Raw genomic sequence first — 24,808 nt, 5'->3', positions numbered from 1 at the left:
AAGAATGATAAGTAGATTTAGGAGTGTTTCCTTTTGGTTTTAGGCTTGTCATACCATATCCTCTTGCAAGTCACTGCCATGTCTGACTACCCATTCATTATACACGTGTATCCTAGTGTTTCATTAAATGGAGCCATGCTCAATGTAAGATGATATCATCTATGACTGAATACCTCAAGATTGTACCATTATACTTGTATTTGAATCTTAAACTATTTTACCTTCAAGAATTTCTTTTGAAGTGGCTTCTCATTGACACTTCTCCAATGTTCCTCCTTTGCTTCAGTTTCCTTCATATCAATATAATAACCAGCTATAGGACTACGACCAGTATAAACTGGTTCCTTCCACAATAAAACCAAAGAGTCCTTCCTGACTTCTGTGTACGTGACATCATGAGGTGGCCCTGAAAGGTAAGAGTGAAAATTGGAGTTGTGGTATCAAAAGAAAGCCCAAAGGGACTAATGCATAAATCTTCAAAAACCAAAACCAGACACCACATTGCACACGCAGACCTGACACAACAGGTGCAGTTCCTTTGTCAGATCTGGACCAGATATGAATATGACCTATACCTAATAAAAAGACTAGCCCCAAAAACAATCCAAATTTTTGAGATTTGGTATCTTGATCAAATATCCATGAACAAACAGAAATGACAAATAATCTCTAAAGTCGGGGAAATAAGTTAATTATTAAGCTGACATGCTGCTTCAAGGACTGTTCTGAAGTCCACTGAAGTCAATGGAGATTGTTTTCACTAATTTCAGTGAGTGTTAAAAGGTTAGAGATCTGGCCTTGAAGCAATATGTTTACACACAGGCTACAGGACTTCATTCTTCTCTGCCTTGTCCCTTAGGTGTTTATGTCTACCATTTAAACCAGGAAGCATGGTGGAAGACACAGTACAGAAACGAAGCAGGAAAGATAAAGAAAATACAAGCTGCTTGTAAATTGCTCCTGGTTACATGGGGATTGTTTAATGCCTCAGTGCAAGTGCATTAAAACAAAGTGATGGAGATGTAGGCCTGGGTATGAACTTCAGAGCCCATTGGCTCCCCTGGAACTGAGGACATTGAGAATTTAGATTATTTGTCCAAGAGCACCTCGTGGCTGGCAGTAACCTCAACATCCCACTCAGGATCCTACCAGGTACAGCAATGGTCCATTCTTCACATTTGAAGGGCTGACTGGGTAGGGAGGGTGTCCCGACCCCAGCCAGGTTTGCTGCAGCCACCTGGAACTGGTACACCATGTTTTCCTTCAGGTTTTGTATCTGCAGAACCAATAAAATGGTACTTATTAACTTTGGATTAAGGTTTTAGGAGAAAGTTACAATGACAATTATTCAGCACATGAGCATGCTTTTAAGTGCCTGAAGAGATGAAAGCTTTATTGACATCATACATAAGGGGATAACTTTCTTGCCTTTCCTTTTTCGGTGGTAGAGCAGACATGAGTGTTCTTAGCATGCTCAAACTCTAAAACCCTGTTCATATTGAAAGACATTTTGGTTGTCAGGGAGGGCGCAGGGTATTGCTCAACAGGTATACTAGTATGTCTCGTGATAGAGAGCTAGTTCACTTCAGGCAAGAGTTGTCCTTGCAGCAGGGTGAAGCCCAGTCCCAGCATTACTTTACAATTGTAAAGCAGCTCAGCTAGGTTGTAGCTAGCAATGTACCTCTAAATCGGGTCAAGAACTAATCACAAAAGCCAGCTGGCACAGAGCTGGTTCCACCACCACTAAGTACTGGGGTAGGTCCACCAAGCCCAGTAGGAATGCCAGTCATTGTGAGGGCCTGACTAACAAAAATGTAGGCTATGTCCAGAGGAATGAATTCACAGATGACTGTTGGTGCCAGAATAACAGGTAAGTTTGCAAATAATTTTGCCGAGAAGTTTAACAAAATTAATTAAATTTTCTCATCCATATGCTTCTCTATTCTTTACTGAGTTACTTGTTAAACGAGGATTAATGAAATAAGGTTAACAATGTGGACATTGCACTAAAAGTATACATAAAACTTCTGTGAACAGACAATCTTTATCACCTTGAACAAACACTAACAAGAAAGCTAGTGGCATGATAAGAGTATTTCACTGCACTATGGAATTTCTGTAGTACAAGAAGCTGCAGTTTCCATAACACATTAACTAACGAACGCAAAACCACTGCTTTAATACCATCTGTTAGTTTTCTGAGGTCACCGTTACTAGTGTAATAATCTCCATTATTTGTGTACCACCTTTCAAGCAAAGACTCTTAAAAACCTTAGAGGAAATAAAACTAATAATTTAATATGATTCTTAATATACTTAAGGTATGTTTGCACGAGAAGACACAACAGAAATGTGTACCATAGATGTAAAAGCCTCTGAACAGCAATCTGCGCACTGAATCATGATTCATTTTAATCTTTGAGGTGTCTTTTGGAAATATTGTTCGCACCCCCAGCAATAGCAGAGGTGGACCTCTTACCCTGTATGCCCTCTCACTAATGGCCTTAATGTTGGCCTCCATCCATTTCCCTGGGACTCCACCAATCACTTCACGATAGTTCACGTAGTAGCCGGTAATTTCAGTTCCACCGGTGACTTTGGGTTGTTTCCATCCTAGCACCATCGAGTCACGAACACTCTCAAGTACCGTGATGTCATAAGGTGGAGATGGAGCAGCTGTTTCAACATGAAAAACACATAAGTAGGAAGTAATATTTCAAAAGGCAGACAGGCATTTGGTTACCATATTCAGGTGGCCCCGATCGGGCATTTCCAGGGTAGGAGAATATTTGCATGGTCAGGGGGAGTTTCGCTGGAATGAGAAATGCTGAATAAAAGCTTCCATGAAGCAAATGTAAAAATCCAAACTGCATAGGAATTAATTTTCAAAATCATTTGTTTTTTGAGAAGCAAGCTAATACATAGTGAAAGAATGTGTTGCAATTGCAGCTCTGATGTAAGTGATGAGGAATTGCTTTAAAACTGTGAAAAATGAGGAACTAAAACTAACATTACAAGAAAAGTTAAAAGTTGGAGATGCAATGATTTGTTTTCTTTTGCTGAAAGTGAACCTTTTTTCACACACATAATTATTGTAGCTCATTTGTTTAATAGGCTCACATTCTTCCCTTCACAGAATATAGCTTATCTATATTTTATTTTTATTATTAAATTTACACACTGTGCAGATTTTATCATTGCACCCTTCACATCATCTTACCTTAATGGAAGGAAGCATGATCACAGGCACCGTAGACTGACCGGAAATGGAACATGTCTGTTACTGGAACTTACTTTAGAAAATTTATAGCATTATCCTCTTTTTTTTTTAACACTTTTTAACAATACAGAAATCATTAACTTCATCCCAACCCATTTTCTTATAATGCTTTCTCTATATCTATTGGGGTAATATTTGCCCACACTCAGTATATCATGTACCAGTTAAGAGCACTGTTTGTGACCTTCAGGTTCTAATTTTGATGGAAATCCTTCATCACATACGTTTCCCTTTGTCTTTGGTGTTTTATCATGGAGTCAGCTAGCCCCAGGTGCCTGCAGTTTGTTGGCTACAAGCTTTTTGGATCTCACTTCATAAATCTCCCATGGCACGGGAGGTGAACTAAATTAGTTCACTGGCCAGGTACCAGGACTTAAATGAAATTCAAGCTCCATATTTCTTAGGCATGATGGGTGTTTAGGTGTTGACAACATAAAATGTGATTTTGTCCATGTGTCTTCGACTTAATAGGTATCCCTCATTATGTATTACCATTAGTCAGAGATACAACACAACGTTCATTAGCACTGCATCTCAGAGGATAAGCTGTAGCTTAGGCATAAATCCACAAAGGATCTTCATGTATCTTAACACAACATAGATTTTCATGCTTACCATCATAACCAGATTTTGTTTCCTTCAAACACACATAACCCAGAGACTGGGTAAGAAGACTCCTAACAGAGAACAAATTATGGATGTGATATAGAATATTGGATACATTAATATGTACTCAGGCAAGCTATTAAATTAGTAAATGGGTGCATATGTTTCACTTTCAATAGCTCCTAAGTTTGCGAAGCGGTCTCTGATAACATTACAGGCACAATGACCTTAACAGAGAGTTGAGCACATAATTAATAGGTCTGCTGGAAGATGCATCACTGGAGAGAACGTTCACTTGCGGTGTGGATGAGGACAGGTTGCAACCATCCAAAGTGGATGTACCAGAGCTATTTATTTATTAACTCTCACCTACATCTTTCTTCTTTGTCACTTTTTCCAGTGTCAAAGGATCCCCGGGTCGAGACTTACTTGCCTGCTTAGCAGCAACTTTTTGTGGTGCAGATGTGACAGCGTCCTTAACCATTTCTCTCATGTTATTGTCTCCTGTACTGCCCAGTTTGTCAGAGCTACTGGGTAGCGGGTCTCTATTAAATTTAGCATTGCATTTTAGCAAAGCATCTGTGTCAAATATAGGCTGGGAGGACTCATGCATGCCTTCCCAGCTGGTAGTGCAGTCTGTTAGTCCGCCAGCTTTACCACTCAGTTCAGGACACACACCATGAAGCAGTCCTCCCCCTATAATTGCCAGAAAACAGCAAAGACATTTTTAATTAGAGTACATTATTTTTTCTTAATTTACTCAACAGAGTGAAAAAATGCAAACAGTAAACAATACAGCCAAAATATGACAAATCACAGTTTTTATGGACAAAAAGCTAAGCACAGACTCACAGAAATCTGAAATGCATAGAATACCTCTCAACATCCTCACAAATTATGTTCTCTTAATAATGTCTAATTTTCAGAGCAGAAGAAAAATGAAAAGTTAATGGTAATCTTCACCTGCTATAATTATTTTAGTATTAGATCTTCCAAGTCATATTTTGATCCTTTTAACATGATCTCACAAAATTGCCTGGGGCCACACCTCTCTGCTCTATGGCTGAGAGTTATGCAATTTCAATACAAATGAGAGTGAGGATGTTGCAGACACACAATTTGTTCTAGTACAATGATCTCATTAATCCTTATGGATTAGTTCAGGCAGTGGCAAACAGAAATAATTCATTAACAAAGGGAGAACACACAGGGTTATAGAAGATTTGCAAAAAGCATACTACATTTATTATTAGGTTTAGGTGTAGAAACACGTTTCTTAGGAGCTGCCTGTATATGGGATGGTGTGCATTAGAGGTGATAAATACCGCATTAGAGGATCAGAATGACATTCCTTTTTCCAGGATGACTATGAAGTGAACTTGGCAGTGATCTCCTACAGTGGTTCACAAGAAACACCTGGAGAAGCCTGAATGGTGAAGGTGAACTGTCTACAAGAGTGCAGTAACAGTGAAAGTGTGATTGTGAGGCAATAGGTAGACTCTATAGAGAAAGCATTATTTGTGAACAGCAATGTAAACCAAAACAATTAGTTACAAATAAATGCTGAGAACATCTTTACTTTTAAGATATATATATACATTATATATATTTACCATCGAACAGAGTAATGGAAAATAACTTACCAATGGCTGCTTGCACTTCTATAGGCTCTGAATCCTGGGAAAATTCGCTGAGTCCAGCTGCATTAACAGCTCTGACTCTGAAAATGTACTTCTCGCCATTAGTGAGCCCATGGCAAATGAATCTAAAACAAACCAATGAAGGAATACTTAGAGATTATTATGAAGAAAATAAAAAAATCAATGGGAATGGGAAGCATTTCTTCCGTAAAATTTATTCTGCTTTCTGAAAATTGAGGATAAAACATGAACCCAGAGACTTCTGTGAAGGTCAGAGAATGCAGAATGTATCTAAGCACCTCATTCACGCAAATAGGATGTCTAAATTCATGTATCCTTAGATATATCCCTTTTTACCAACACTCTTGCCCACCTAAGACTATACAAGTTCTTCTGTTACCAAAGGGCCTACCTATCTTACCTACCTTACCTTTGATGATGTATAAAACACATACTTCTTAATGGAAACAATGCAAAAATCTTCAGAGACAAGATCTAGTTTATATTTGCATGTGGGATACCTTCATGACATAAGCAAAAGACAGCTGTAGCACAAGTTCCCATCATTTACTTCCAATCAGAAGTGAAAAATTTTAGCATTCACAGATATTATAGGGCATTGTATAAGAGCTAAAAAAAAGTATCCAAATTTTTATTGCATTTTCTTGGTTCTATAATCTAAGTCAGACAAACTTGTATTAGAATAGTTTTTTTGCTTTATTACATAATAATTGCATTAAAAAAAAGTATATTTTTCTCTGGCACCCACCCTGAAAAAAAAAATAAATGTCCCAAGACAGAAAATGTTTAGTTTGGAAAAAAATGTGTTTTGGAAGTTTCAACATTTTACTCTAAAAATACATTTATTTTTCAATACGTATTTTAAGTGTATTTTACTTCACATTCCTCTTATTTTGCCCTACTTCATAATTTTATATTCTGCACTTACAATGCTGACATCATGCAATGATGTCCAGCAGCAATAAAAATGTGGAAAACATAAAATATATTCAAAAAATCAAAATTTTACTATGGGTAAAAAAATAAAACCTGAATCAAAACTTTCAGAACAGAATTTTCACTACCCATTCTACTAGACTTTTCTAAAGCATTTGCTTTCACTCGGATTTGTGAAGAAAACAAAACGTCAAAATGTACTGTGGCAAGCAATCTATGAGCTACAGCTAATGCTTTGAAATTGACTCAGCCAGAAAACCAACAGTTAACAGACAGCCTGTGCCTGTCTGTATCATAAATTATATTGTGTAGAATATAAATGCAGTGGTAGAAACTTAAACAGTGCAGTTACATAGCAAGATACTGTAATTCAAAACAACATTTTTATTTCTAAGGTGAATAAAATCACATTTTATATTCTGAAATAAGCAAATAGCACAAAACTTCACCAACACTTGCATGAAACACTATATGAAAGCACGTAATATTCATAGAATCATAGAATCGTTTAGGTTGGAGAAGACCTCTAAGATCTTACTATCACACGCGGCTTAAGAGTGTTCATTAATATCTTGATAATTGCAAGTGAAAGAGTAGTTAGAAAGCAATATTGTTAGCATGATATAATCCACATTTCTTCCTGACATGCTAGATATACAGTCCCATAAATGTTTACTGCAGTCTTCTAAATGAAGGACTTTGCTTCCAAACATTATGCAGTTTAGTTTTCCATATTTGTAAGTTCACTCATTCCTCACTGTACTGTTTCTCATCAAGCTGATAGGTTGTACAATAGCTAGAACTTGTGAGCTGTTTCTCTTGGTGGCTGGGAATCACACAAACGCAGTCAATCAATCAATCAAAACCAACAAACAAACAAACAAAAACTGGTGACCACAATTTCCATGCTTTCAAATCCATTACCTCGTGCCTTTCACTGGATTGTTATTGCATGGTTCCCAACGACCAGATCCAACCACACTTGACTCAATGTAGTACCCAACCAGCTCCTTGGCATCTGGGGGTTCTGTCCAAGTGACAACAACGGAGGTGTCTGTATTCCTAGTTGGCATAATACGGCCAGGAGGCTTGGGGATATCTGTGGGAGAGAAACAGAAATAAATTAATAACCAGCCAGTCAAATTTAGCAAATAAAAAAATAAGGGTGACATTCAGTTCTTGACTGTATTAGCGCAACTAATACTCTTTTAACCCCCCTAAAATCCACTGTGATCTCAAGCAAGTAATCTGGTACAACATGACAGGATCAGTAAGTTCAAGCTTTTGGTGATGAGGTTCCTCACATCTCCATTGTCTACAGTTCAGGGCATTTCCTTCAGATTAAATTTGGGTTATTTCTCTATGCTGAACATCTGCACCAGAGATATCATTTGGAGCTTTCTAAAAGGGAAAAAGTGTCAGGTGCCCTTTGAAGGATTCTGTACAGCTCACAGAAGTCAGAAACCAATGCCCCTATTAAATAGCAAAATGCATCTTAAGTGGTTTTTGAAGAGAGCTGTTTTACTCTTCTTCTTAATGAATTGTAATTCATGTGTGTCAAACTGTTCTGCGAGCTGAATCAGTATGAAGTAAACAGAGATGACCTGGGACTCAAATCTGCATTGCTGTTCTGAAAAAAAAAATGCTCATGTAGACAAAGCTACTACGTAGCTAGTAGACAAGCTACTAATGCTTTACTTTGGTGAACATCTGGGATTTTCTTCCAGTAGAAATAGTTTCTGCATCCATATAGGTATTAAATTCTTCACTTTTGTTTGATTTGGCAAACAAGGAAGGTTAAACTCTGCTAATGTCTGGGCTTATTTTCAATAAAGACTCTAAGTAAAACAGAAAGGTTTTGTCCTTTCTTAAGTTTTCATTTTCTTCCATTGTTTGAGTCTTTACAGTTCTTGGCATTATTATTTGCAGCTTAATTCTCTTGGTTTCTGTCTGCCATTTGACTATATGTTAGAGGTTCAATGACCCAATCCAAAATTATCTTAACTAAAGGGAATATATCACTGACTACTCTTCATATTTGATTTAGCAGCTGGACAGCTATCTTCAAGCAAAACAATTACATCATAAACTGAAAAGATATCATGAAGGTAACTTAATACTTATGACCACACACTTACCAAGTTTGTCGTCCACCACAGTGGCTTCAGTTGCTTCTGAAGGCTCACCAATTCCAGCTGAATTGCAACAGCGAACCCGGAAGCAGTAGGATTTGCCTTCAGCCAAATCAAAAACTGCAAAGCGAGGAGACTTCACAGGGATCTCAGTGTTCACCCTTTGCCACTCCTCAGTGCCAGCAACGCACTGCAAACCCAGAAACAACTTTTGCAACAAAACTCTCTGAGCAATGAGAATCTAACCTGACAAGGCTTTCTACATGGACCATCAAATGCACGTCTGACATGGAAAACAAGGAGTCACGTTCCTGGTTTCGGCCATTCCAGAGAATAAGGTGTATTTCAAAGCTTATGAATCTGCCAGATGTCCACCTACTCCAGAAATCACACCTACAAGCTTACTGTTTTTAATATATCAAAGCTAAACACTTCCCCACAGCAAGGAAGTGATCTTGCTATCAACTGTATTCAGTTCTGTATTTTACCCTATAGACCACCCTCAAAAGAAGTTCTGTAGTCATTCAACATCATCCAGAGAACAAACCTCTAATATTACCATATTGCTTTCAGATGCCATTGTGCCACTCCTGAGAATGTTTTTGGGTGACTTCCAGAATTAATCAGAATTAATTAATCTGACTTCCATTTTCCAGGGGAAAAAAATAAAAAAAGCATGTGCATTTTATTTGTGAATTGTTTTTATTTCTGCTGCTAGAAGCTCTACATACCATGGTCACTTATACTGCTAATATTAACAATTAACTTTTGCCTTACGTTAAAGAAAATTTCAAATAACAGGTCCTGTTTCTGAGGGATTTCAAATTCTCAGGAGAACATTATCTCAATACGTGACATCAATGTGCAGTACTCAGCATGCAATAGGTTATCAAAAAGCTTTCTTATATGGAAACTCAAAATTCATATATTCATCCTCTCTGAGACTGTTGCTAAGTGAAACTCATTTATTTAGACTAGATTTCATAAGAGAGATGAAAAACACATAATGGGAAGATATTTATATCTCCCATGATGACAGCTCTAGAGTGATAGGGAAAAGTACAGATAAAAAGTTTGTGGGAACCATGAGACACTAGTAAAATGGTGGTGGTGAAGATCTTTCTAGGCTATCAGCCATGTGAAAAACAGCTCAGAAAAGCAGGACATTGAAATTAAAAATGATTCTGTTCTAGAAAAAGAAAAATTGTCACCTTTGTTGAGTTGGTGAAGCAAATGGAAAGCTAATGCAGACAATAAATATGAAAAGGCAGCTGGAGAAGAAAGTGCTGATGCCCAGAAACTCTCTCACAGAATGCCTCCATCCAAAATGTTAACAGTCTGTCCCACAAGACAAGCTTCATTTATACAAATGATGTATATACAGCTCTGATTTTGTACCTTGCTTTCTCATTATAGAGTGGGTTTGCCAGCCTATCTACCCTATGGCCAGTCAATGACACAGTTCATGAAAGGCTATTACAGTGTGTGACACATTCTACATCCATTTTCATAACTATCATCTTTCTTTTCCTCCTACTTTATCTTAATCTACAGCAACAATTATGTCAATGAACTTCTGGTTCTAGCCTGAGTTTGAAAGTGGAAACGAAATTCCAGAAAAGCCGGCAAAGAAAATGTTAAAGTGGATTGCCACAACGTGACTCTGATTTTCTCTGATTTTACCTTTTCCACAAAGTACATGATACCCTCATGGCCCCGCTGTCCAGGAGGTTTCCAGCTAAGCACAACATAGTTCTTTGTGGCTTCAATAACTTGGAGGTCTGTAGGTGGACCAGGAACAACACCCTCTGAAGTACAGGGAAGAAGAGTAGGAAATGGAAATGAGTATGAATTCCTTCATATTTGTATCAGAATTGGTGCTGTGATTAAAGTATAGGACGGGTATTAACATATCTTGGCACCTGATAGTTTTAGAAAACATAGTATTTAAAGTAATCTACGTACTGGTTTTAAATGTCCTTGTTTTAATGTTAGACATGTTTATTTATTAAGTCCTGAATAACGAAACCTAAAGCTGGCGTTGTTGAAGGTTGAGTGACTCTTGAGAACAACGAACTTTGGGTGTGTGCCAAAGTCCACTGAACTCAATGGAAGTTTTCCTCATTACTCAGCCAAATTTTTGTAGGCAAAAGGGCTGTGTTTACCTGCAGGTTCTTCCTCAGTGACAATAATCTGTCCTGTCCAGGGAGCGGAAGGGTGACCTGAAACAGATGTCATAGAGAGGATGGAAATGAGAACTTTCAGGAACTTTTGAAATATTGAGCAAACTGAGTCCTTTGTGGTTCAAAACTAACATTTGCAAGATTCACATGAGCTCAGTTCTTGGTGACTGCTGTGACTGTTACTCATGTAAGGACACTCAAACCTAGTTTAAAGTAGTTCTGCAATCAATATATCAAGAAAAAATTAATCAACAGAGGCATATATTCCTTGCTGAAATTTCTCTGAAGTCACTTAAGCGACAAGCAGAGGTATTTAGCTCACTCAGTTAATTGTTTTTAGAGAATTAACTTCATTTTCCACACTCTGTTCATTTGGTTTATAAGCTCACTCATTAAAGCAAGAGGCAAGGCTCTTCTTCATCTTTTTTTAACCCACTTTCCCTCACATTTCCAGCTTTCAGAACAAGGGTCACAGTCACAGACAGAAATTGCTCAGCCTGACTCCACACACCAACTTGATATGCTTTGGGTGGCTCTCTCAGTGCCCTTGCATTATCATATTATCACAGTTATGTAGCTCAATGCTATCAGCCAGGTCAATGCATTTTCAGAGATAATTTTTGCAGTTGCTGTTCTCCACCTCCATGTGCTTCACCTTACATTGGCTGATTTGTTTTGGAAATGAGAGTAGAGATGGAGCAGATGGGGAGAAAAGTGGATCATGAGGAAGAAAAGGAGATGCAACAGGCCACCAAAATCAGACTCCTTCTCCTGAGACAGCTTCAACTCTTCCCAGTGAAAAGCAAAAGCCCTCCCAGACTTCAGGTTTCACATGTGTGACCACGGTATTTCCTAGTAGTGTCAAACCTGGCCATTTTAAATAGTAAAACTTCAGAGATGAGTAGAAATACCTGGATTTCAGGCATGTGGTTTTGGGGTGTGGGTAGAGAAGGGGATTTTGAAGCAAACTCTTAGTTAAACTCCTCACCAAGGCCTTTGTGCCTAGGACGTCGCCAGGCTACAGGAGAAATATCCTCAACTTGTAAAAAAGTTCACTGTTAAGCAGAGAGCTCGGGATCAATAACCTGTTGGGCTGCCCTGATATTTTGCTGATGTTATTGCAAGACTTTGGTCATCACATGAGCGCAGAATCAGCTGCTCTTGCCTGTGGCACAGAGGGAGACTATTCACAGGATCCACTCAGCTATTTTGCTGGTGGAACAAAAGCAAGTCTCTTCTGGCAATTTACTCTCCTGTGCCTTTTCCCTGCTTTCTGCAAGTCCAGAGTGCAGCACTGTAGCCAGCAAAGCCATTCAAACTGTTGGAGTGCTTTGTGCAAAGAGCACTGAGACAAATCCTTCTTGGCAAAAGTTGTCTCCAAAGAATATTTTGTTTTTGCATTGCTCCCTCTAGTGGGATTTTGAAGGCTTATGAATAAATAGTCATACTTTTTTTTAAAATTATTTTTCATACAATTTCTTAAGTCTTTCAGGCAAGCTGCAAAAAGCGTGTCTTACTTCTAAGCCTGGCTCTGTCAGCAGGATCCAGGGCCGCCACGGGCTCGGACACCCGGGATGGTAGGCTAATGCCAGCTTTGTTCACCGCTCGGACTCGGAAGATGTAGGAGCGGCCCTCAATCAGACCCGTGACAGGAAAACGGGCGAATTTCACAGGAGTCTCATTGCACTGGGTCCAGTGGGTGGTGCCAACTTCACACCTGAAACATACAAACAGCAGGAAAGAGTAGTGCTGGGAAGGGAAAAACGCTGACTACAAGCACCGGGACCTTTAGTTTGACCATCTGTTCACGTTCATTGCCTGAAGCAAGCCAGCTTCCCCAGCACTGGTGTCTGCTGGTGACACCAAAGCAGCTGCAGGAGGGGTCAGGGCTGAAGAGCCACCTGGTTATGCACCAAATCCCCTGCAGCTGTGCTCTGTCTTTCCCGAACTGGGGAGGGGACACAGACAGAGCTCACTCCACTGAACAACCCTTCAAAGTATGCTCTGGGAGGCCTGGGGAGTGTCAGCTTCAGCATACTTGAAGGGACATGAGATACGTGTAGCCTTGGCAGTTGCCAGGAGCAGAGCTCATCCTGCATGCACGGTGCCCTACTGTACAGCCAGAAAAATAGCAGGCTTTATAGTGCGTGGAAGCCTCTGTTCAGATTTCATCTGTGACCAACCCAGTGCACAGAGAGCTGTGAATATGACTGAAGTCAGAAACCCAGCTTCAAATTTGAAGAATTTGAAGCCCTGCTTCGGATGCTGCTGTGGTTGCAAATGTTGCAATGACAAGACCCAGCAGGGTGGTGCTCATCCCACTGCTAAGCCTCACACCTGGCAAGACACTTTTTTTTTGGCAGAAAGAAGAGAACCAGGGAGAGCAGCGACCCCTGCTCAGGCAGCCAGCAGGAGCCATCACACCAGGACCCACTGTAGGCAGCTTCCCAGCATCCAGCCACATGGTCAGCAGGAAAAGGAACCAGCAGCTCAGGAGAGGCTTTTTATTGCTGCTGAGATACCTGCTGAGGTGAGTGTGGTGAATGAGGTGAATCTGGGCAAACCTAGATTTCTCAATACCTGCAAACTTCTGTTTTCTGGCAAGTGTTACCGTCTTGCTCAGGGTGGTTTTGTGGTCCAGGTTTCTGCTCAGCGTGAAGGATGCCCTAGTTTTAGCTTTAGCACAGACTGTTCCTGCTGCTTTAGGTGGCTTGCTCATGCTGCAAGGGTTAGCCTGGCTGAGTATCTGGGTATCTAAATACCATCCCTGCAATCAAATACTACTAAAGACATGCAAATATATGCTCCTTAATGGATTTCTCCTCTGCAAGACTCTGTGAGGAAGCTGAGTGCTTTCAACACCGTTTTCTCTGTAACTGATCCACAGGCAGATTTTGCAATTTGCCAAAGGGCAGTGGGGAACATTTCTAACAGCCCTGAGATTAGTATCCAACCACATCTTCTGGAATCTTATTCTAGAAAGATACCGATTTCATTAGGTGGACCTGGATGTGTGCTGCAGCTCAAACAACCCAAAGGAAGCTGTGTTTGGTATTGCAAAAATAAAGAGACTGCCTTGCCCCACAGGGCCCACAAAAGGACACGCTGCTGTGTCTGCGGGGCTGAAGGGCATGACAAGGCAACACTGCGAGATGGAAAGTAAACTTGGCCATATGGGGGAATATGCATCACAGGCCACGCTTGTATCCATGTGTTAACATGACAGAAAATGGGCATTTGCTGCTAGGCAGTTTATACCAAAGCATGGCAGTTGATTTATGGTGATGCGCTGGAGAACAGTAACATAGCTTTGAATTGAACAGGAACTCCATGTCACTAATGATGTATTCTATTACTGAAATTCAAACAAATATTACCAGCTCTGAAAACTTCACTGTAAGTCTCAAAATAGTGACTGAATTTCTTAAACCCCAAGCTTCTGGAATCCTGTCACTGTGTGACGTATTCAGTTTTCATATTTTTAGAAATTATTTTCAATTCTTATTGTTGAATTGAAAAACATGTAAATGCAATTTGCTTGTGAAGAAGAGAGCTTGAAAAACAACAACACATAAAGAAATCCAACTCCCTTTGAAATAATATTTTGCTTTCTGGAACATGGAAACTATTTGGAAACAGGAGGGAGAGCTCTGATCTTGAAGGAGCTGACCCTGTGAGGTACAAACGTTATAAAATCCCAAGGCCTTTCGAGCCTCACAAGAATCAGTGAGGGCTCAGCAGTGTCTTGCAGAATCATTTCTGTGTATTTAAACAAACCAGGGCATAATTATTTCCATGAAAGTTAGATCAGGCCCGGCCAATCTAAGACAAAAAGTCATTTTTTTTTCTGGCCAGCATGAAGAATGAAAATAACAATGACCACTTTATCTCAGTCATTTAAACGTGCTTTTAGGTTTTTGAGTTAGAATGCACAGCGGTTTTCCACACTGATGTGCTTGCTGACCTGTCAATGAAGTATCCAAGGATGGGGTTTCCTCCATCAACAGCCGGCTGCTTCCAGGAAACAATGACATAATCTTTGTTGGCATCTAAGCACTGCACATCCAGCGGTGCGCCGGGGGCTCCTGGGATTTCAGCATCAGCATCTGCAAGGATGGAGACACACATTTCCTAATGTGAACCACCATTCTTTCACATCTAATCTTTGAGGACCAAACTGTGTTCCTTCTCAGCCAAAAAGTTATACTACTGGCTTCAAAAATCATTTGCTTTTATATTGGTGGTGTCTTTCCAGGTTTTGGTTTTCGCAACATTTACAAATACTTAGCATGTTACAGCATAATGTAAATATAACAGATCTAGGCATTTTAAATAAATATTAGTATCATGAATTCTGATGAAGTAGCTGCCAGAGACACAGCTGAAGTGAAAGCTTGGCAGACTCTCTATTTACCTCTTATTTTACTTAGATAAGGCTGACATTTTGCCTTGCAGCCAGGCAATAGCTCAATCAAAAGGATTCAGTTGCTGGATACACAACACTGCAGTCTAAAAAGAAACACATTTCACTTTTGTGATTTCTGCCACGTACCTCTACCTCTGACTGGGGAAATATTTCTACAGCTCCAACTCCTCTACCAGATCTCGTCTGACCCCACAGTAAGAGCTGTGTGGCAAAACCTCTTCTATTCAAATCCTTTGTTGTTTTTTTTTTTTCTTTGTTTCTATTTTGTTTTGTTTTCTTACAAGGTCATCCTCTGAAATGATCAACTTTGTTAAACTACTGTGCTGGACATGCAGCCACAGAACAAAGACCTCTGCTGAAGAAAATACCAGTCTGAACACTGTTCTGTTTTTAAAATGAATTAAATATCTTATCTTCACAAATAGTCCTTCGTTGTTTGGTTTTGGTTAGATATGAGCTGAAAAGGTATCAAAACATTCTGAAGTTTAATTATATCACACGTTTTGGAATATAACCTTTATAAGGATGAGCATATTGTTCCTTTCAAGCGTTTATCACAAATATGAAATTATTGGTGTCAAAGGGCCTTGAATAACATCAGATTCTGGGCAAATTTTATCTAAAGCTTTAAAAAGCAATGCACGGTGCTGGGCACTGGAGAATTACACTGTTTACAAAGTCAGAGTTCAAATTGTGAGATGGAGCGATTTTCTTGTAAGGAAAAATAACCCTTGCAAGAAGATTATATAGAAGACTTTCAGAGAAGAGAGATTGTTTCTCTGCAGAACAGCATCAGCTTGTACAATTACATATAGCATTTTTCAGGCCCTGTTGTGAGCTACTACTAAAGAAGACCTGACTTAAGACAAGAAAGTTGTACATACCTGAAAAAAAAACAATGTTTTGCTAACAAATATTATTCTTGCATTCCATCTGAAACCCAGACTTTTTAAAATATTTGGTGCTTCAGGGCATTACAAGATTTTGTACTACAATGTACATCATTTCCCATTTTTATGCTTTTGTCTTTCAGAAAAAAAAATGCCTTACAAGAGTATTTAATATGCTTCATTAAATTAAATGGTATTCTTCAGAAAAAAAAAAAATTCACTTTACACTGTATCTTTCCTCTTAGACGTGGTAGCATCACATGGAAGCTTTGAAGCTGTGCCAAAGTTACCGAGTGCAGGCTCTAACTACAGCTAACTAGATACAGTTTTTGAAACTATAATGTACAGGGTAAGCAATCCATTTAACACAGCAAAATAATAACAACACTAAGGGTAAAGACAAGATATCTTCAATGACCTGCCTATGAGAGGTTTCACTGCCCGTATCTCCTGCTTGACAGAACATGAGACACCACAGTTTCTTTCCAAGACAGACTGGGAAATAGCCGGGACAATCAGCATTGCTCATCAGCCTCAGTGGGGCTAGGATTTCATCCTTGACAGCTCGCTGACAAATGCTGACCTGTAGCCATGGCAGAAGAGTAACCCCTTCTCTCTAAGCCTGTCTACAGAGCTGATGTTATGAGCCCGATGAGCACCCCGCTCACTTCCAGCAATACAAAGGGATTTCTACATGTGACACAGGACAGCTACTTGTGCTTAAACAGCTGAGTTTGGGGTAAACTGGCCACAAATTAGGAGGAGCAGGGAGGAACACGCTAGCCAAAGGGGACCATGGGAAGCATTTAAGTAGAATATAATTAATCTAATTTGAATTTGACAAGCTCACCAGTCGGCTAGTAAGATACTCTTGTGAAAGGGATAGCTGGTTCACTGTCAGGTAACAGCTGCCTTGCTAGAAGTGCTAGAAGATGTAACAGGAACAAGATCATTTATTTATATGGCAGCCCAATTAAAAAAACTCAAGAAAAACAAGTCCTGATTCTCCTTGCTGCTTGGTCACAGACACACTTTTCAGTAGACCCTTTCTTCAGGTGATGAAAACATCTACTTCAGTTATATTTTTTGAGCAGACTGTTATCTCACACAGCTTTGCTACAGTTGGGAAAGCAGTGACGCTCCAAGCATGTTCTCAGAGCCAAAAATTTCCAGAGCCTTTTGAATTAGCATTACATGCTTCAGCTGCTTTTAGCAGCTGGGACAGATATAGACTCAGCAAGTAACCTGATAGTCATGGCTCTTCTTAAAGAAATATTTGCTCTAATAGAAATTCAAGGAAGTTTTTAATGGTACAAGCAAATAACACGCAGAGAAACAACATTTTAATTCTTTGTTTAAATTATGGTGTCAGCTTTGCTGCTTTACATTACAGAATCACTGGGGAGCCCAGAACTGGAGCCAGCACTCCAGATGTGTCTCACCTGTGCTGAGTAGAAAGGAAGGCTCACCTCCCTCCACCTGCTGGTGACCCTCTTCCTAACACAGACCAGGATGTCCCTAACTTTTGCCACAAGGACACGTTGCTGGCTCCTCTTCACTCTGTGTTCCCCTAGATCTTCATGGCCTTTTTTGCAAAGCTGCTTTCCAGCCAGTCAGCCCCCAGCACGTACTGGTGCATGAGGTTATTCTTCCCCAGGTGCAGATCTCTGTGTTTCCCTTCTATCATATTTTTTCTTTTTGTATTGTGCATTAGAGAGAACCCCTCAAATGGTGCAGAAAAAAATCTTGATCTAAATGATGTGGTTTAGCTAGCATGAGTTAGTTACAAAAATACATTTTTAAGTTGCTTTATAGAGTTTTCCTCTTTATGTTTTATGTTTGGTACTGTTCACAGGCTGAAACTGAGAAAGAGTTGGGAATTTACATCAATAACCTAAATTTCTTCCTTGGAATGCCAGTGTGGTTTAGAAGTTTTCTATCATATGACACCAAAGTTTGAGGTATGCATTCAGCTCTTCCAAAGGATTCAATTTTTCCAAAGATAAAAATTGGAAGCTACAATGTTAGAATATATTAATATACAGTATTAACATAATTTGATTTAATTAATTTCATATAAAAATTACTATATTATATATAAAAAATATATCTTTTTATTGGACAAAAGCACCTAAAACAGACTTATTTTGCCAGCAGATTTTCCTCATTACTGCAATGAGTTTGGTTCAAAAAACAATATCCTACCTCGAACGAAGACATAACCACTGTACTCTTCGTAGTATTCTCCCATCACCACACGTAGAGTGTAAAGACCTTCATCTTCCTTGTTTGCATGAGTCAGTGTTAATGAAGCTCTCTCCCCAGTCCAGTGCATCTGGACCCATTTGGATGGTGTAATAAGAACACCTAGAAATTAGAGAATTTCATGACAAGAACTGGGTAAAAACATTAAAGGAATGCATTGAGAATGCAGTGAATAGTTTGAAATAGATTGGAAATATACAAGAGACTATTCCCAGTGTACAATTTTCTATCTTCAAAGACAATAATAAATTACAGCTAATTCTTCTCTCATGTCAGTTTTGTCTTCAAGGTTTACATTCAGAAAAGAACAGCTTTTTGTCAACTGTTGCACTACAGCTTTGTGTAATTACTTTTAAAAAGTAATATGTAGGAAAAGCTATGTGGGCTATGTAGATGGACCACAGAGATGTTAGAACTTTTAGTATTTAAATTTGTTTAAGAAAGATAAAAGACATTTTCACAGCCCTTCCTCTGCTTTCTAACTGTGGTTTCAGTTCACAATGCTAAATTTTGAAAATCTTTGAATTAAAAAGAGGAAATATTACTGCTTAGAAAGCCGAGAAAATGTTGACCATATCATGTCATTTGCAGATGCTGAAAGAAGTAAAGATCTACATCAACAAATGTATCTCACCATTTCTGTACCATTCGATGTCTGGTTTGAAGCGCTTGATATCAGGACTGATGACAACCGTGCAGCCCAGACTCATCGTCTCGCCTTCCCTCCCAAAGGCTACATCAAACTTGTCGACAAAGCTGATTTCAAACCTGGAAGCATAGCCATGCGGGGTAACGCCAACTGTATAAGGGGAAAAAAAAAACTGGCTGTTTACCTTTTCTTTCATTTTGAGATAAAAGTAGTTAGCAAAAGTATTCAATGATTATGAATACAAGCTCTGGTAAACTTAGAAGTATAAATAGAAAAAACGTATTCAGAAGTAATTGCAGAGTCACATAATGCAAGCACTTACTATCACCAGGAATCAATTATTTCTCTATACATATAACTGTAGTTTATTTTATCAGGGAAAGGCTCCCTCAGAATTTCATTCCAGAACTTCCGAAGTTTCAGATCAAGTGTGTTGTCATTTTATTATCATGTATATAACTTAAGCATTCTTCTATTTATGACTACTGATTTGTTCAGGTCAAGCTGATCTTTACCTTATATTTCTCTTTTCTTTCCCTGTTTAACTCTTTGCTCCATCTCAGGGCAGTTGTGCCCACTCAGCATTCGTTTTTAAAGCCTAAGTCTTTCTGAGGGGAGCTCTCCACTCCCTCAGGCATTCGTGCAGCCTGTACCTGCTCCTGAATTTACTTTACCTGATATTGTATTACCTGAATGATGCAGTATTTACAGAATATTGTATGTGCTTTATACCTGTACTGCACATACATGGCACAGGTCTTTCCATCATTCTTTCGAAAAGAGCTCAGCTGATAAAAGCTAGGGTCACATTTTCCTTTTCCACAACTGCCTTATGCTGGTAGCTCACAGTCTTCCTGTGTTCAGTGCATATATACAGATTGTCATCTTCTTTTTCCATCACCAAATGATAGATCCAAAATGACATGGAAAACTTATGGCCTTTCATTTTGTAATAGTGTGTAATCTTATTTCTGTAATTTCAGAGCTTCAGTACATAAATGACGTCATATGCCTTTGCAGCATATCCCTCAACCTATCTGTGATGCTAAAATAAAAGAAATGTCTGTGTGTCTCATCTGTCAAGCCTTCCATGCACAGGGTGCCTAGGGTACTCAGCACTCATTATATGCTAGTGGATTTTCTTAACATTTCTGATCAAGGAAGTATCCATGCGCCGTTGTAAATGACTTCAAAATGTGAGGTTCTCAGGTAAAACAAACTATGATTTTTATCTTGATACAGCCAACGTATTCAGATTTGCTTCTGACAATTTGATTTTTTCTATGCCTTCTTGCACCACATGAAATCACATAGCAGCAGACAAGAACTATTAAGTCAGCCAGTCTACTGAAGCACATGCACCCTCTAGCTTTTTTCCAGGATATGTTTTACATATTGCAAGATAAGAAGTGTCTCTTTGATGATTTTATTTCATGTTCAACAGCAATAGTAAAATGATGCTTCTTGTATAAGCAAGTAACCATACACCTAGAGGGCGATGACATTGTCTCCTGCAGGTTAGGCTAAACACTATCTGAAATTGGAGAGTTCAGTACCTTTGAAAGATGACCAGCTTTTTCCTTTTCTTTTTTTTTTTTTATAGTGTTACAAAATATTCTGCTTAGTCATTTGTCATCATGTCACAACTGTAAATGGATGTGTCAAACAAACATATATTGCAACTTACGGCTCAGAGGCATGGAAACAGTCCCAGCATGCAAAAGACTTGCATCAAGGTCTCCTTTGTACCCTAGACGCACACACAGAAAAAGAGCAAGCCCAGTCACTATCACCAAGAGGTAAAAGGCCTCTGAGTCACAGAAATGAAACTGGTAACGTGCATTTTACAAATGAAAAAACAAGGAAATATTTTGCAAACCTACTCTTTACCACAAGGGAAGCATAAGCTGAAATTTCTCCTTTAACATTCATAGCAGATGCCCGGTACTGAGCAGTGTCATCAAAATCACACCTAAAATTAGAGAAATTATTAGGTAGGGCACCCATTACTCCTTGGCATACCCAATCCTACGTTTTATATCAAAACAACCCTCAGAAATCTGGGTAAAATCTATAAACAAGTAAAAGCGTGGGAGATAGACACACAAGACACTGGACTGGCTGTAGCCATTAAGCTTTTCTCAGTATTAAAAATTCATGTTTGAAAAAAATGTCTCTTTTCAAAAATTGCATACAGATTTGAAATTGACAATAGCAGAGGTAGAAAAAAATGTCTGATAATATTTATTTCTAATTTACTTCCTCCTATGGAGAGATGCCTAATGCGGAAACTCAAAATGGTAGATACAAAATATTTTCAAGAGGCACCTAATAGTACCTAGATTGTCAAATCTAGATTATTGCTGAAGGTCGAATTAGCTGATTACATCTCAGGATTTCAGTGGTTTTTGACAAAATTTGACTGCAAAAATTTCCCAGTTGGAGGATGAAGATGTTAAAGATCTTTTTTTGTGTGTGTGTATAAGTGAGGACTCCTCTGTTCTCTTCCTCATTTCAGTAAGAATCAGGACCTTGCTATATTGAAAAAATAGTTAACTCAAATGTTGCTACCCTGAACTAGATATTTCTCATATTTAACTGTACTCATGAAGGAGACAAATGGAAAAATAGTCACAAGTGTTCTATATGTTTCTGAATCAACCATAAATAAAATAATAATAAAGACAAATAACTCACTTAAGTAAATGGCATGTACTCTGCTGAGGAAAACCAGAGCTGCTTCAACGTTTAGTAGATAGCATACATCTCAGCTGTACAAACTTGATATCTCTTATCCTTATATCCCCAAGAGATATGTTCATGCTTTGCAGGTCTCAGTCTACAGCAACATTTCAGCATAAGTTATTTGTTAAATTATCTAATATTCCCTTACGTGCTAATCTCCAGTGAGTGCAGCCCGTATCGGTTTTCAATGGTATACTTGCCAGGGTGAGTTTGTACATCGATGGGCACGTTGTTTTTGTACCTATGGAAGAGCAAAGAAACAATGCATCACAAATGGAAAGTATAGAATTATATATTTTAAAAGGTCAAATGCTTGGTGTTTGAAACATAAAATCAATTTCTGCATGTTTCTCCTAGATAAAATATAGTTTATCTTGGGAAGGCATTATGTATCTTTGGAGGTTTAACTTCTCTCTTTCCTCCTCTTTCCTGCCCGAGGTGAATTTTATTTTCTAGTTAAAGAAAAAATAGTCTTGAACGTGATGAAAATAAGCTTATATTATCATGAACTTCAAGTTGCTACTTGTTAAGGAATGGATGATTCATATGAGCAACATTTCAGTTTTTTCTGAATGGCAAACAATAAAAAATTTGTAGCATTCTTAATGACTAGATATCGTTTTGGTTTGCATTTTTGATGTAATTTTGAAACCTGCATATTCACAGAAATGCCATGTAGGAAATAATCTTTATTTTTGTTTTTACTTGCATAATTGAGTTGGTGGAAACCACGAAGCAGATAGTTAGACTGGTAAAAAATTGTCTTGATCAGAAAGTGCATTGCAGTGAGGTATCTGGCAAAAGCTGTGGTACCAAAAGTTTTTACAAGTGCATACTATGAGTATTTTCTTGATTCTTATACTGTGAGCATTATCCTCAACAGTGGGAGTCAGGTAGGAAATTTTACTGTTCATAATTCCCAGTAAGTAGTTTGAAGGAATGAACCAGTACTGATCAGTAGTGAGCTGGAATTGCTGACTGCAGAATTTAAATGAATGTTTACATGAGACTCGCAGAGGGACAATTTAGTGGTAGGTTCTTTCTCACCAATCATTGCTTAAACGGTCACTCATTCTGGAGAATACATGGTGTAACCGCATAGATGTTCAAGTGAATCCTGTCTTGAGTGAGCAGTATGGAACAAGCTGGCAATAGGAGTTTAATAAAATCAAATACTGAATTGTATTCAGTACTTCTAGGTTTGATTTGAGGTCTATAAAGAAGAAATGTTCCCTAAGATAGTGTAATGCTTTAGTATAGCTTTCCCTGTGCGGTGTATATGAGGGAAGTGGGAATGTAAATGGTGATAGATAAAAATGTCTTCATCTCACACTTTGATGTAACCCAAACAAACCCTTCTCTACAGAAATCATAACAGATAGCCAGCCAAAGGGTTTTGCTTCTTCATTTCTGAATTTAAAAATCAGTTTCCCTCCCAGTTATCAATCTGGAAAGGGAATTGGTCTATTGCCAGTGGCGTGCCCCACTTCACCAAAAGAGTCAGTAATATCCAATTTTATTTTTACCATGAATATTAGGAGTTTGCTATATATCAGGACTGAGCTATATCTGCAATAAATCTGAATACTGCCTTTCAGCACTTTTAGTGTTATACAATAACACATATTTCCCTGACTACAAATATTTGGACAGAGTGATACACTGGGATTTGTCCAAGTGCCAAAGTGAGCAAGGATCATAAACCTTAATGCTTCTCATCCCAATCTTCCTCTCAGTAAAATGTCTATGGAAAAGGACTTGATGCAGGACAGTACTCTCTATTCTGGGCTTCAGACATTTGCAGATCTTCTTGAACTCATTACAGATCTCCTACTACATTATCCTGACCTACAGCATGGGTCCACTAAGAGTAAATCCATTCACCACCTCATCTGCACAATGGCATCCCCCTGGCTGGCAACATCTGGGCATCTTTATATTCCATATACTGTGTCAAATAGTTTAGAAAATAGAATAATGCTACTTGATCCCAGTGTTTTCCAGGGCATATGAAATTCTGTGGAACAGGACTTGACTCTTTGATCTCTAATTTTCCTCCAAAAGGCTGGGCATCCCTTGGATCCTGTTGGTAGCAAAGGCATTTCATGGCATGCAGTGCTGTGCAGAAACAAGTTTTAAGCGAGTCAAGCCAGCACTGAGACTTCTTCTGTCTTCATTATCAGGTTATTAAACAATAATTGATTCAGTTTTCACTTACTTATATTAATCTATGGCAAGAATAGGGCTCATGTTAGAAAGACCACTTGTTATTTCTGGAAACGCAAATTCCAGAAGAGCCAAGTCATTAGTTAATGTTGGACTGCAACCTTCCACTGTCAATATGCACTGATAGTTTATGCTTTCTGCTACTGGTTTCAAATGTCCTGGGTTTTCCACATGCTTTTACCAAGGGAGTCAGGACAGCTGCATCACACAGCAAGATTTTCTCTACAGAAAGTCCACAAAGCTTTATAATTTATCATGCGCAGCATGAACAGGTCTTCATTGCTTATACAAAGAATGACTGGAGTACACAACTGACATTTAGTTAGAAATGCTGAATGAAAGCTGACAGATCCAGGTCAGAACTATTCCCTAATTCTGAGCAAAGACACCTGCTGAAATGGCTGTGAACTCATCTTTTCCATTAGTAGCCCATGGCAAATAGAAATCCCTTTGGAATTCAAATGTACTGTAAAATAATGCATTAACTTCCACCATCCACATTTAGCAAGTAGATGAAAGGCTGGTTCACAGTGAAAGCAAAATCAAATAACTGAAGTCTTGGTTTAAGTACATCAGGTTTCGGGGAGTAGAAGTAAAATACAAAATATGAGTATTACATCATGGTATAATAGATGCTTTATATTGGATCCACCAGTAGAATGTCCATAGAACTTATTGCTAATTAATGCTTAATGCTGAACATAGGCTTTTTTTTTTTTCATTTTGTATACACATTCATACATTCTATATACACATTCTATAAGAATCTTTTAAATTAAAAAGTGAGTATCAAAACTCATTTTGTTTGA

General features: G+C 38.6%; 1 protein-coding gene and 1 long non-coding RNA gene across 6 annotated transcripts in view; one reads left to right on the top strand and one right to left on the bottom strand.

Moving 5' to 3' along the window:
- MYOM1 (myomesin 1) overlaps positions 1-24,808 on the bottom strand; it is an 80,609-nt gene that overhangs the window by 34,988 nt on the left and 20,813 nt on the right. For 2 of the 4 annotated variants that reach the window (XR_013947249.1, XM_080581971.1), the window contains exons 6-21: positions 21,922-22,014; positions 20,912-21,000; positions 20,716-20,778; positions 19,014-19,178; positions 18,320-18,481; positions 14,763-14,904; positions 12,316-12,515; positions 10,781-10,837; positions 10,299-10,423; positions 8,622-8,805; positions 7,408-7,582; positions 5,530-5,651; positions 4,256-4,582; positions 2,480-2,676; positions 1,150-1,276; positions 222-406 (exon numbers count right to left, since the gene is read on the bottom strand). Coding sequence is in view for 2 of the 4 variants with exons in the window: in XM_080581971.1 (XP_080438097.1) it covers positions 222-406; positions 1,150-1,276; positions 2,480-2,676; positions 4,256-4,582; positions 5,530-5,651; positions 7,408-7,582; positions 8,622-8,805; positions 10,299-10,423; positions 10,781-10,837; positions 12,316-12,515; positions 14,763-14,904; positions 18,320-18,481; positions 19,014-19,178; positions 20,716-20,778; positions 20,912-21,000; positions 21,922-22,014 (2,413 nt within the window). In the remaining 2 variants the exon portion in view is untranslated. The remainder of the gene's footprint in view (positions 1-221; positions 407-1,149; positions 1,277-2,479; positions 2,677-4,255; positions 4,583-5,529; positions 5,652-7,407; positions 7,583-8,621; positions 8,806-10,298; positions 10,424-10,780; positions 10,838-12,315; positions 12,516-14,762; positions 14,905-18,319; positions 18,482-19,013; positions 19,179-20,715; positions 20,779-20,911; positions 21,001-21,921; positions 22,015-24,808) is intronic. The other 2 variants (XR_013947250.1, XM_080581972.1) reach the window with 1 other exon arrangement.
- Positions 16,851-19,104, top strand: LOC308190493. 2 transcript variants are annotated; one of them, XR_013947252.1, is made up of 3 exons: positions 16,851-17,747; positions 17,970-18,075; positions 18,971-19,104. It is a non-coding gene; the product is annotated as an uncharacterized lncRNA (long non-coding RNA). The 2 variants fall into 2 exon arrangements; XR_013947253.1 differs by having other exon boundaries at positions 16,851-17,771.

The sequence above is a fragment of the Anser brachyrhynchus genome, assembly GCF_964034855.1.
Source record: "Anser brachyrhynchus genome assembly, chromosome: 2".
Classification (NCBI taxonomy): domain Eukaryota; kingdom Metazoa; phylum Chordata; class Aves; order Anseriformes; family Anatidae; genus Anser; species Anser brachyrhynchus.
The sequence above is the reverse complement of the archived record's forward strand: the minus strand, read 5'-3'. Positions and strand labels throughout refer to the sequence as shown.